We start from the raw sequence: 14,646 nt of genomic DNA, 5'->3' as shown, positions 1-14,646 counted from the left end.
TTTAGATATGTGAATAGTAAGAGGATGACCAGGGATAATGTGGGTCCCTTGCTGAATGAGGCAGGTGTCCCGGTAACGGGGATCCTGAGAAGATGGAGATACTGAATGCCTTCTTTGCCTCGGTCTTCACTTCAAAGGTCCCTCGGGACCCACAGACACTGGAAGAAAGTAATAGAGTTTGGGAAATGAAGACCTTCCCTCTGGTTGAGGTGGGGCTGGTCCAGGAGCGTCTCAAAGGGATTAACACACATAAATCCATGGGCCCGTATGGGATGTATCCACGTGTCCTGAGGGAGCTGGCAGAAGTGATTGCTGAGCCACTCTCTATCATCTTCAACAGGTCTTGGAGAACAGAAGTGCCTGAAGACTGGAGGATAGCCAATGTCACTCCGGTCTTTAAAAAGGGCAAGAAGGAGGATCCCAGTAACTATGGGCCACTCAGCCTCACCTGGAAAGGTGATAGAACAGCTTGTTCTGGATGCCATCTCCAAGCAGTTGGAAGAGAAGAAGGTCATGAGGAGTAGTCAGCATGGATTCACCGAGGGGAGATCGTGCTCGACAAATTTCATAGCCTTCTATGATATCATCACCGGCTCGGTAGATGGAGGGAGAGCAGTGGATGTCATCTACCTTGACTTCAGCAAGGCTTTTGATACTGTCTCCCATGACATCCTGATAGCAAAGCTGAGAGAACATGGGATAGATGAGTGGACAGTGAGGTGGGTTGAGAATTGGCTGTCAGACTGAGCTCAGAGAGTGGTGCAGATCAGTGGAGCAGAATCTGACTGGAGACCTGTGACTAGCGGTGTTCCCCAGGGCTCGGTGTTGGGTCCAGTCCTGTTCAATATCTTCATCGATGACCTTGATGAGGGAATAGCATCCACACTCAGCAAGTACCTGATGATACAAAGCTGGGAGGAGTGGCTGACACGCAGGAACACTGCGCTGCCATCCAGAGAGACCTGGACAGGCTGGAAAGCTGGGCAGAGAGAAACCAGATGAGGTTCAAGAAAAGCAAGTGTAGAGTCTTGCACCTGGGAAGGAATAACCACTTGTATCAGTACAGGCTGGGGGATGACCTGCTGGAGAAGAGCTCTGTGGAGGAGGACCTGGGGGTCCTGGTTGATGACAGGTTGGCCATGAGCCAGCAGTGTGCCCTGGTGGCTAAGAGAGCCAATGGGATCCTGGGGTGCATCAGGAGGACTGTGGCCAGCAGGTTGAAGGAGGTGATCCTCCCCCTCTACTCTGCCCTGGTCAGGCCCCACCTGGACTATTGTGTCCAGTTCTGGGCTCCCTGGTATAAAAAAGACAGGGATCTCCTGGAGACAGTCCAGAGGAGGGCTACAAAGATGATTAAGGGCCTGGAGCATCTCCCCTATGAGGAAAGGCTGAGTGAGCTGGGACTGTTCAACCTAGAGAAAAGAAGACTAAGGGGGGACCTCATTAATGTTTATAAATATCTGAAGTATGGGACGCAGGGGGAATTGGCCAGCCCCTTTTCAGTGGTCTGTGGAGACAGGACAAGGGGCAATGGCTGCAAGTTGGAGCACAGGAAGTTCTGCACCAACATGCGGAAGAACTTTTTCACAGTGAGGGTGACAGAACCCTGGAATAGGCTGCCCAGGGAGGTGGTGGAGTCTCCTTCTCTGGAGATATTCCAGACCCGTCTGGACGCCTATCTGTGCAATATGAGCTAGGGAGCTGCTCTGGCAGGGGGGTTGGACCTGATGATCTCTCAAGGTCCCTTCCAACCCCTATAATTCTATGATTCTATGATTTTACTCCATTTATTTTATTTATATGTTTTTAGAATCCAGGAGTTTAACTAACAGTCAGCTTTCCGAAGTCTATTCCATATTCTGTCAGCCTTCATAGTTGAGGAAAAAGGCTCCAGAAAGCAGTTGCTGACAGAAAAGCAGGTATTTACCTTAGCAAAGCAGCTGTTACCAATTCTTTTCAAAGCTGCATTCATTCTCTGCTTTTTTTCTTTTATGCCCACAAGCAGACTCAACTCAGACGGGTACAAAAGATCCAGACCATCTGCCCTACTCTTAAGAAAACTTCTTCCCTTTGTTTGCCCTAATTAGCATTTTCATGTCGACCAAAGACATTTTCCTTAAAGCAACTACTGCACAACCAGCGACTTTGGTGCTCGCTCTCAGATCGTGTACAAGTTACAAATTGTGTGGACTGAGCAGTAAAAAAAGAAGGCACAGCAGATTTCTGCACACATCTACTTGGCAATTCTGGTTACAGTGGTACGTGTGGACAGATGGTGTACATCCTGAGGAAAACCCACACAAGCAAAAAAACCCAAACTCGATACACATGACGTTTTGTTATACAGCCTTTATAAATTATAGATAGACACTATACAGGATTATTTAGAGAGAACACACAGAACCACACATGGTGTATTTATGGATTAGGTACTCTTTCTGCATTATCTAACAATGTTTCTGCTTGAACTGAAGCATTTCACATGTCACGTGTATAAAAGCAACTGTAAAAATTAAATTACTTTGGAAAGGTCCAACCTGGAAACACTTCTTAAATCACACTGTTTGAATATCCATTGATTCAGATGACTTAAAATCCATCTGCATTCCTCGGGATCTGAAAGCTATTTGTTATTCCTAGACAACCCTGGTTTAAGTGCAAGAGAACTGGGTAAGCAGCCCATTAAACCACTTGACTGAATTCAGTATGAAAGGACAAAAAAAATAATTAAAGAAAGAAACTGATGCTGAATACTTCTGCAAACTTTAAATGTACCCATTTACAGGACCTCTTTTTGGTTACTTGACCCCACATACTTAACTGACACAGAAAACTTCAGGATCTTTCTGTTTCTCTAAGTATACTAGAAGTTGAATTGACATTCAAGAAGGAAACAAACAAACACTACAGACACAATGCTACCTTGGTACATTCTCAATAATCCTGGAAAAGTTTATTTTATATTCTCTTCACCAGGCCACGACCAAGGACATCTTTAGTTATTCAGCGAAAGTTGCAAAACATTTTCTAGTCATGGAAGGTTGTCTCTACACCCACATTATGTTAAATTGTATCATCTGTTTTCGTACCTGGATTGTTCAGCTGTCATCAAAACCAGTCACTGATGAAAAAGAAAATACAGCAGTGGTTTCTCAGGAGTTTTTTCTCATTTTCCCCATCAAGTTTATAATAATATGCTTTTGAATTAAATGGTCCATAATTGCATCAAACAAAAACGACTACCTGGGCAGTACATGCAGTGAAAATGCACAATTTTACGAGTGTGAAATCCTGATTACTCAAGTGATAAGGGATATTTAAAAATGAGCGAATCAAAATGTTTAGTATTGTTTGTTGGTTGCTTGTTTTAACACTTCCTAATTTAGTCAAGGCCATTGCTTAAATGGTGGCAATGGGGGTTAAACACCAAGGGAGATGTTGGAACAAGTTAAGATTAAAAAAACCCCAACATTAGTATCTCTTTCTATAATGTCTAACTGTAAAATTACTAACACTAATAACATAACTAAAGATAACAGCCCAAGCTGTTGATTTCTCAGTACACAGGCAATTACTTTTAAGACGAAGAAACAAGTGGTAAAGAACAAGTTGTAAAGTTATCACCATCAGTTTGGTACCTTAAAAAAGTTGTTGCGTTCAAAAGTCCTTATAGGTTTGTTTCATGTTGTTGTGAAAAAGGTGGTGAAACAGGGCCCTTCCTTGATCACTTGTTATTTGGACTTTAAGTACACTGTGCCAGTTAAAAATGGCTTTTCGAAAGCAGGCATTACATAAACTGTACTTCACCTGCACCACCACTGTCTTCTCGTTAATCATTAAATCCCTGAAGGGCTTCGGCAAACGAGGAAATATCAGCTAATGCTAAAAGCTACCTATGTTTCAGCTGGAAATCACAGGTGAAACCTGAGAACTTGAGAAACTAGGAAAGATATCCTGAGATCCCTGCTTTTGAAAAGGCCTAAACAACTGCCCGTGTGAAACATTAGGACCATATTATGCAAAACCATTTCAACCATAAAGTGTGGTGTACACAAAACGAATGAACCAAGTGTGCACACAAACATCACCTGGCATATGGGACAGACACAGCCTCAGTGGATAAAAAGTCCAATTTTAGAGCTGTACAAACTACAGCAGTTAGCGCTTACTACTTTAAAAAAAAAAAAAACCCATAATGTACATAAAATACATAGTATTTTGTAGTTACAGGAAAAAAATAGTTTCTTTTCTACCTTTCTCATGTTCCCGTTTCCAATACCATGGTAGATATAATAAATGGAAAACTAAGAATAGCACTGATGATTTCTGTAATTTATTACTGCAATATTATGCCCAGGTGAAAAAAGTTAATTAGCCAACATTCCAACCGCCTTTCTTCACAAGTGCTCTGAAAAAAAGCCTCTCTGAGCGCATAAGCACTGACAAGTGTTCACTGCAACAGCAGCGACCATAAAACCCCCGTGGGAGGACAGAATGAGTGGATACACCTCAAATTCAATTCAGTGAGAGAAAACATAAATGCAAATTACCCACATGTAAATGCATTTTAGATACACAGCGTAACTTTAGACAAGGCCTGGTGGTTTTGTAACAAAACAGGGATGGGATATCTCCAGTCACAGGTGACAATACAGCAAGGGGTTAGTGATCAGAAGAGCTCACAAGAGTAATTTGGGCTTCCTAACCCCACAGACATGAATCAGGTCAGCTTGTGAACAGATAGGCTGGTTGTCAGCTAGCTTTAGGGCTGTGTGCCTCACTTTAGGAAGCATCTCCCATCATTTAGGAAAACCAGCTGGGAGCTTCACAGAAAACTTATATATAGGGAAGATTTGAACAACACAAATTTACCACATAGCTCAGCCCTTCTTCACCCTCCTGTTCCCCTCCACGTCTCAGTGGCTGCCGACATAAGATCAAACAAGTACCACACATGCTACCTAAAATCAGCTCTCTTTTGTAGTGTAAGGGGAAAAAAATCCTGACTGACATAGTATAGTTAAAGATAGCACAAATCCCATCAATCTCAATTTTTCCACGCTCAGTTTCTTTTATGACTGAACATGATGATACAGCAATATGTCAAACGCCTAACAAATCAGTGCACACAGAAGCTCTGAGCAGCTGTGTAACGTACAGGAGTCTGCATGTACTGTACACTGGACAAGCATCAAATTATCTTCAGTTTGAGAGCATACCAGTTCGGACTTAATAGGTGATACAAACCTCTTCTATTACAATCCCTTCCATTCTATTATTCCTGTGCAAATTTTACCCTTCCATTTATGATGCATTTTCAGATCTCTCAGTTCCTGCTATGTCCCACGGACACATCCATTCACTGCAAACTAGACAGGACAGACCTGCATTGTCAGGGGAATTCCACCCTCTAACTCCACCCTGTGAAAGGTTCACTTGTAGGTTAACCCCTGTCATCAGGAAGTAAGAGCTCAGTGAAGGGCAACAGTGAATGGCCCAATGGAAGGTCAGCAGCGCATCAGCCCCTACGTGAAGGGTCAGAGGCAAGACTGACTCGCCTTTCCCAGAGCTTCACAGCATTTCAGAGTAGGACAGACCAGACCTTTTCAAACACGAGCTTTTAGCATAATGGATTTCTGCTTATCTTTACCAGTCTGATAAAATTAGTAGCTTGTTTTCATTACCTTTCTTGCCTCCCATATAAACTAGATGTTCACCATCTCCGCTTCCAGCCACTCACAGTATGAAACACAGCCTGGTGACACAGGCTGTGATCCAAAAAGACCACTAGCTTCGTAGGTGTTTGGAAACTGAGCTCATCAGATACAACTATTAAAGTGCAAACAAAATATTATGATACCATCTTCACATCATGTTAACACCGAACCAACAGATGGTCAGAAAGCACAGAATATTTATGAACAAACTAACCATACTTTCCCTTTTAAGGATAGGAAACTTCAGCACTACTTGATGAATTAAGATAACAAATCCTAAATTTGACTAAAACCAGAGTAAATGTAAGCGGTGTAAAAGAATTAAAGCCCCCGGTTTCTCCAGAAGGGTAACTCCCAAGAGAAGAATTTCTGTTGCAGTGTAATGCTGCAGACATGTGAAGAAGTTCTAAGGCAGGACAGCAAACCTGCTGTAAAACTGTACAGAATTCAATTGCTCTTTTAAAGAGAAATGCACTGGCTATCAAATTTCGTGTACACCAAATCAAAGGTGAGATATATTAACATGTAACTACAGGAACTCGGTATTTACCTGTGACGTACCCTGTCAAGTAGGGTGGGTTTAATAGTTCAACGAGTAACATCTTTTCCACAACGGGGTCTTTTTTAAATTTAATTTTTTTTTTAAATTTAAATTAATCTTTTTCCTATTAGATACTTATTAAATGTCAGAAGATAGGGAGAATGCCTAAAATAGGCATCTTTTAGGAAGACCTAAAAATATCTCTGCCTTTGATTACCTATGTCAACACATCATTATAATTACATGTAATGTTATAATTACAGCATGCAAAGATTTAGAAGGCAGGTAAACTACAGAGTAACTATTTGGATTGCCTTCTGATATGACACAATACTTTAATTAGGTGACTCAGCACTACTTTCAAAGACAAGCTGTTGAATGCCCACTCTACAAGGGGAGGGTTCATTTTTGTGTCTAGTTTGAATGTGAAAGAAAAAGACACAAACACCACTGCTGGCTTACTAGAACCTTTTTGTTCACATTTAATTACCAACGAACACACCCAGTACGTTTGTCCTCTAATTTTGTCAACTGCCAAACGTCAAAGTTTATAGATACCCACATGCACTGAAATAAATGGTGACTGCTTTGAGTTTGAAGATCTACTCAGTCACAAAAATCATGCTCTTTCAGGCCCTGCTCCAAAAGGTGACCTAATTCAGAAATAATGCTTGCCCTGTGAAAAAAACCCCAAAACTGTATTTATGTGTAAAATTGTTCACATATTTTTAAATGTTTGTATTCTATAAGGAGAGTTCAGTTCACCTTGGATGATTCTAATTGTTTCACAACCAGTAAAATACCAATGGAGTCAAAAGTCAGTCTTTAGAAACAGCAACAAATTTGACTGAGTGGGAAGAGAAGTCAAGGCTAGGTCAGTGACACCTAGTATAGCTTCTTAGTGCTCTCCTCCATCCTTTTTTAAAAATAAGAAAAACAAATACAACTTTATATAGCACGGAAGAGCAATTTCTTTCAAAAGCTGCATTTAAACTCTCAAAAGGAAAACAAGTCAAAGCATCCTGGGCTGGCGTTCTGTTCCCAGCCTCCGTCTTCCAAACAGGGAGCTGGTTAAATACCTAAATTGTTATCAATTTCAGAGCAGCATCCTCATGTCAAGTAATAACCTCCGAGACCACCTTTGCCTCCCTAACTCATTAGCTGTTCATCTTCTCTCATGATAAACTGTTTCCTACATTGTGAGGTGTGTTGAAATTAGGACAGAACACTTTCATTCCAAATAAACCTACCCACCTCATATCGATCTCCAGCAGACTCTGTATCACTTATGAATTATAAACAGCGTACCTCAGGCATCAAGAACCATAATTCCATGACCCATCAAGTAACAACTGATCCCAGGATTCAGGTAGAAAAATACCCTCAGATGCCCTTATTCGTCTGCTACCAGCTTCAGAGACAATACAAGAACCCACACAACATTACTCTGTGCCTTTTAAACAGTACAGTACTCTCATTATTCATGTTTACTTCTTCAAGCCTGTGTTCACTTACTCTAAGGTACACTATTCAGCTCCAAAACAGTAAAATTAAAAAGCAGAATTTATCACATAATGGAGAAAGATTCAATTAGACAAACACAACAAACAGATCTTTTAAATTATTTAACCATCTTCCTTTTTTTAAGAAGTTAATATGCTAGTAATCAACCAATACTTACAGTTGCTTATAACTCCTCCAAGTGGGTCACCCTTGAAATCAAACTCAATATCCATGTATTTTCCCTGTGAAAGCAACATATTTTAAGATTGTAAGTTCTGTTTAAGAAAAACTGCTCAAGACATTTTTTAAGAAGTTAGTTGGTTGTTTTTACAGGCTAAAAGAGCAGTCTGGCAATCTACAAAATACTCCATCAAATTTTGATAAAAACAGAAAATGATTCAGAGCTTCCAAGACAACTGTGTTATCACAGCCAGAAACTCGCACGAGGACAGTCTTAATCAGGTTTGTAACACAACCCAGCAGTTTTCTCAGTTTCTAAGGTTATATGATGAAAAAAGGCATTACACACAGCTTCAACAGAACACCAATGCTCATGGCCACAGATTTGCTGCCTTGCTCATTAATGGGAGAACGCAGGAAGAACATTCTCCTCCATGCAGACTTATTGTCTCGGTGTAAATTCATCTCAGAGCATGATTTGGGGCAGTTGAAGGACAGCCGCTCTTGAAGCAGACAGGCTTTAAGGACTGGCTGGCAATGATTACTGTTAGTTATCATGGGGTGGCTGTCCCTAAGCACGTGCCTGCCTTGTAAAAGTGATGGATTTTTCCCACTGAACTCTTTGCTTCGTAACTCAGGAGACCAGAGGCAACAATTAACAGACTGTCACCGCAGAAGCAGTGTGGTTTCTAGCTGTACTGACGCAGTGTGCTTCCTTGATTTCTGTTCCACATTGCAGGTGGTCGCTCTGCCCTTTGCATCATTTTAATTCATATGAGAGGCATTTAGTGCAGGAACAGCTACATTTAACGGTGACAGAAATCGAGAGTCGTTCTGTGCAGAAAAGGCAAAAGCAGTGCAATTCACATTGCAAGGAGGTTTAGAAAGATTAAAACTTCTAGTAATAATTCAACCAAATTCTGCAAACCATGAACAGAATGATCTCACCCCGCTCTGGTACTCGCTTAGCAGAGGGCAAAAACAACCTATTGAAAAGAGAATCCTTATGTTTATACTTCCTTCTTCCTCCTTGTTTAGGAAGAGTTTTCTTGTTTTCTTTCTCTCTCGATTTTCATTACAGAACACAAAAAAAAGACCCAAGCACTTTAAACTGACTGCCTCAAAGATGTTTTCTAATTTACTGAGCATTTTGTCAAGATTGGCTTGACTATTATGTCAGCTCTATTCTTCTCACTGGCAGCTGAAGCAGGCTAGACAGGACAGTACTTGTACGTTCTTGTTTGAAGTTAATTCTGAGCTGATTCACATTTCTGAGATAAAGAATTAAATCGGATAATTAAATTTTAATTTCCCAAGGAGTGGGCCAGCTGGATGTTTCCAGAAGTATTTTTAGTTTTGTGTTTATAAGCAAGGACTTGAAAGGCAAAATAGTAGTTGGTTGCACTTTGTCCTGGAAAGACTTCTGTTTGCAACTGGCACCTCTTTGCTGTCTCCTTCTTTCTGTAGTACGTCATCTCTGACAGCTGTTGCGTTTTTTTTTTCCTACCATTTCTATCAAAAACATCTTCTACAGTGCCTCAAATTTTGACCCTGACTTTGGGATGAAGAACTTTCGCTCTGTTAACAAGTGGGGGCAATGACAGCAGTCGAAGGAGCGTTCATAGCCATGTGGAACAATAACTTCAGACCTCGAGAATGAGAAGGGAAGGGGAGAGAAGCAACCCATGTGGAAAAAAGGCTGCTCTCTCATGCCACGACATCCCAGGCTTTTCTCTGTTCACTTTATTCACAAAGCAGTGCTTCCCCAGTGTATTAATTTGTCTTCTGTTGTCTACACATCTCACAACATTACTCTGCACACAAGCGAGCAAACTAAGAAGTGACATTCAGTCTTCTGATTTTAGCAGGGGAAACTGTGATGAGTACCCACACTCTTGCATTTCCCAACTCTAGCCTCACTTATTAATTTGAGGGGAGCCAACTCCCAGTTCCTGTAATTTCACATTCAGTTTCATGCTAAAAAGCGTCAATTCAACCAGTTCATTATAAAGAATATAAGCAAAAAAAGAAACCCAAACCCATTGTGAACACAGTTTAAAACACCACAGAAAGAAAATGAGAACCTGAAGTAGCAATTTTAACCAAAAAAAAGTATGCATTTTCATGAAAGACAAAATCACTCAGAACTACTGACCTGCTAAGCAGACCAGTTACTAGGCACACAATTGCTGACATTAAAGCCGCCAGTGCCAGAAAATTAAAGAATCCAGCTGCACTGCAATTGTATTTTCAGACAGTCACAGATTGTCACATCCCAACTTCTCTTCTTTTTTTTCCCTTCCTTTACTTTCAACTCTGCCCACATCAGAAACCGAGGGGATTTCTGATACGGAGATGAAACATGTTTTTAAAAGAGGGGTAGAAGAGGCTGCCCAGAGAGGTTGTGGAGCCTCCTTCTCTGGAGGTATTCAAAACCCTGCATGCTGTCCTGTGCAGTCTGCTTGAGGCGATCCTTCTCTGACAGGGGGGTTGGACTAGATGATCTCCAGAGGTCCCTTCCAACCCTTACAGTTCTGTGACCTCTAATAACGCACTACTAACACGTTGGGAAAGGAGAACATGATTGAATGCACAAAATGAACTATATTGATTGCTGCTGAAAGTATTTGCCCTCTCCAAACTCGATGGTCTTCAGAAAGTTCTTTCTCCAAATTATTCATTCCTTTCTTACAGATTATTGAATGGCTGATACAAGGTAGCACGGAAACAACCAATGATGGAACATGCTCCCCTAAAAGGAAAGCAAATTCAGTCTTGAAGAATATACTTACAAATCTAGAGGAGTTGTCATTCCTCACAGTTTTGGCATTTCCAAAAGCTGCAGAAAAACAAATATGACAACCAAATCCATCAGTGAAAAAATATTTAAATGCTAAAATATCTAAGACTGTTTATGTATTTAAAGGAATCACAGACTTCTGAGAAAAAATACCCTGTTCACTGTATGGTTATCAGTTACTGGGGACTGATGGAGTATGACAGACTTGATCAAAACCGAGAAAACCACCTATGGAAGCCCAAAAAAGTTTCATCTCAATGCTTCCTTTGTTTGACAAAGTGAAAGAAAAAAATACAATAGAAATGGTTCCAAAACAAAATTGCACGTGGATCGAGTATATATCTTTGGGGTTTGAATTATCAGATTTAAAACGCTATTAACCAGATAACTATAATTGTAGGAAATACTTCTTCCTCTTCAATTCAGAGGAATAAATGAACCTTGGTGCCCAGAACTGAAGGCAGTCAAAGATTGAGGCCAGAACTGGGGAAATTAGAGAATTACCTTAAGAACTGTTTGCATGGGACAGTTCAATCGATGCCTTGAAACAGATTTATTTACGCTATTCCCACACATATATCCTAGCTCAAAGTGAATATTAATCTGTGTCATTAAGTTTGATTTACAACAAAACCTTGACCTAAACTAGTTTTTTTAATAGTTTCGCTTTCATTTCTTTAGCTGAAGTTTTCCAACAATGAAAACTCTCCGAGAATGACTTCCCAGAGGCACATTCAGATGGGCAGTCCTCCCGGACTGGAGGACAATTCAAGCTCTAAACATCACACATTTTCAAAGCACATCAAGACAAACAGCAGTGTCCCCAACGTTATGAAGTACAGCGCTCCTACTCCAACAACAGGAGACTTTATTTATGCCAGTGTTTGTTTATATGACATATATGTTTTCAAAGATCAAGTCAAGTCAATGTTTTTTGGACGACATAAATACATGCTTTTAGACTTCAACAAACTTGCATGAGTAGCCTTTTTCTTGATCAGAGAACTGAAGCCAAAAGGAAAAGTTTGTTGCTCCTGAAGGCCAAGGATAAGTGAAAGAATTGTTTTTAAAATCTTTATGCCCTGCAATAAATCATCTTTTCAACAACCAAATCTCAGAGCTGCATTTTCTTAAATGCAGTGCTGAACAGTAGAGTCATTTATAACCACGCAGAGTCAAGCACAAACGTTCCATTATAAAGCATGAAACGCATTCCTCAGTTTTCCCTTAAATTCATTGTTTCTAAAAGTTAATTTACAGTAGCAACTGTAGTTAAAAAAAATAATTCCCCTAAGATAAATTATGTATGTGTAACATTTATGTCATTTTCTTGCACTGCAGCTCGACTGAAACAGGACTACATAACCAAAGAAAAATAAATCTAACCACAAAATGCTTAAGTTCTGTCTAAATGGTTAATTTCTGTCTAAATCTATATAAACAGCCAGGTTTGCTCAGTGGCCTCAAGGAATAATCCAGTGTCCTACCTTCCAAAAGTTAAATAGGCAGTTACCAGCACAGCGAGGAGAACAAATAACACCTTTAAATGATAAGGCACTCTTCTGTAGGCTTAGTCAATTCCTCTTGCATTAAAACAAAGATTCACAAACCGACAAGAAATCTGGTAGGTTTGGCAGTCCCTCGGGGACAACATAGCTCTGGCAAGAAAAGCCTCCATCCTTCCCATACTATTCCTGTCTACATCTGAAATCTGCCTCCCCAAACAGTGGTAAAAGCGATACAGCTCTTCGCTGTGCATCCAAACCAATGGAAGGTTGCGGTCCCCCCATTCAGCTTTAAGTGGAACATATCCGATCAAAGAAAAGCTTACCCACCATTTTTAGTATTCTTAAATTTTAACATTTTATCTTTTCTTTGCCTACAATTTTTGATTTGTGACCAATGACATTTTACCCATCCAGTTCACCACTGCTATCAGCCTGCTTTTGCATTCCCTTCCCCTTTTTAATTCCTCCCCTTACTTGTTCTGACTTGTAGAGCCCTTGCTTCCTGCAGATTCCAAATCATCATATATACATCTAGGTATCTAAGGCAATAAATAAGATGTTGATACTCAACAGCCTTACAGACACTGCCTATCATCCATCCATAATGCAAACCTGTGGTACAGCAGCAGCCATAAGATTTGTCTCAGCACTGTAACAGCTTCGAGAACTGCAGAAGTGCTGATTCCTGGCTCAGCCTAATAGACCAAAATAAGTCAGTGCCAACTGAGGCACTTGTGAAGGCAATTATTAGACAATGGGACAAAACTGCAAGCTTTGAGGATCGTGTACCTTCAGGAAAAAATGAAGATCCTGTTTCTGGCAGCCAACATGTTTAAATTAAAATGACTAATTAAGAAAAAAAAGTCTTTCATGGGAGAGCAGGAAATGCAGTTGTCAGGAAGACAGGATAACAGAGCCACCAGACCAGGTGACAATAACTCTCAGGGAACAAGAAGCATGCCTATGTATTGGCTTTATTTCCTCTAAGAGCCATTTCTTTACATCTGTTGTCTGTTCACCCCGCCTTTTTTTTTTTTCCCAAGAAGAAAAATAATGCTTTGCAGAGCTTGTTTGTTTACTAGAGACTCTAACAAAATAATTTGGAAGGAAATGAATCAGAGGGACTGAAGTCTTTTAATACAGCCAAGCATCATGAAGGCAGGGTTAAGAAGGGGTACACCAGAGAGCAGCAGGAGTAGTCTGGGAAATATGACCTAACTTCCTAAGCTCTCCCTTCACGAGAGAAACAGTTTTCTCCTCAAGAAAACCCTTCTGTAACTGAATAAAATCTTGCCGCTCTCTCTGCAGAGAAAACACCTCCTATGGAAGGAAAACAAGGAAATAACCAGCTCAGAAGAAACACCGATACACACAGAGGAAATACTCTTGTACATGCTCTATGAGATTCTCACCTTCAAGAACTGGATTTGACTGCAAAAGTTGTTCTTTTACTTGATTAACCTCTGCCCCTTTTCCACACACAGCAGCTACATATGACATGACTAGTTTGCTTGCCTCTGTTGGGAGAAAAGCAAAATAAACAAGTGATAAGTATTGGCAAACAGGTCATAAACTGATTTGCAGGCTTGATCTCCATCACATTTGCACCATGCCAGACAGGAACTGTGAGCACACTTCATTTCAGTTTTCTTCCACACTGCTGTACCATCTGGAAATGGGAAGGAGCTCATCCGGCCCACGCCATTACATCAGCAGCCCTATTGCCTTAAATACAAAGAGCCCTCCCCCAGGCTAAACCACCACTGGATATGGCACATTACCCACTCTCTACTTTCTCATTTAGCCTCAGTAAGAAAAGCACATTATCCCTAGCTGACATGTTAGAAATGCTTTAATCTAGCCTGAAACAATAGGCCTGAGCAGTTTTGAGACACAAAATTCCATCAGCTGATGTCAGCAGATACACAATAACACAAGTGTAAACATCCAACACTATACAAATGCAACTGCAACTCTAAATTACGCTACAAGTAAGGCAGTAACTGCAATTCAACCTCACGTAACGCTGTGCAGTCTGTTTCAAAGTGCATCAGAAAGAAAGCAAAGCATTTGTTTAAACTCAAATGAAACTCATCTGAAGGTACAACCTTCTAACAAAAAGTCTGTAACAATTTGTGGACTCTCAAAGCTGGGTTCATATGGGTGTCAGTCACCCATATGCAGAGATGAATATTAAATAATCCATCCAACCCTTCTGTTTTTCCTGGTCAGTACAAAGAGCAGCTGAGAAGGATTCTGCTTATAAACAGTCTATGATGTTTAGTGTGATGAAAGATAGTGAAATTTGATGCAATATCAGCTGATATACAATGTAATTACCAACAGCTGGAATCCCTATCAACTCAAGACAAGTCATAAAAAACCCATTACTTGTCC

The 14,646-nt window shown here is 40.5% G+C and overlaps 1 protein-coding gene across 1 annotated transcript in view; it reads right to left on the bottom strand.

Annotated features, from left to right (window-relative positions):
- MYO1B (myosin IB) overlaps window positions 1–14,646 on the bottom strand; it is a 109,702-nt gene that overhangs the window by 44,061 nt on the left and 50,995 nt on the right. Inside the window, exons 5-7 of the mRNA XM_084265741.1 lie at window positions 13,662–13,766; window positions 10,734–10,780; window positions 7,940–8,003 (exon numbers count right to left, since the gene is read on the bottom strand). Coding sequence (XP_084121867.1) covers window positions 7,940–8,003; window positions 10,734–10,780; window positions 13,662–13,766 — 216 coding nt within the window. The remainder of the gene's footprint in view (window positions 1–7,939; window positions 8,004–10,733; window positions 10,781–13,661; window positions 13,767–14,646) is intronic.

The sequence above is a fragment of the Gallinula chloropus genome (assembly GCF_964237585.1).
Source record: "Gallinula chloropus genome assembly, chromosome: 5".
NCBI classification, from domain to species: domain Eukaryota; kingdom Metazoa; phylum Chordata; class Aves; order Gruiformes; family Rallidae; genus Gallinula; species Gallinula chloropus.
This window is presented reverse-complemented; position numbering and strand designations above follow the sequence as displayed.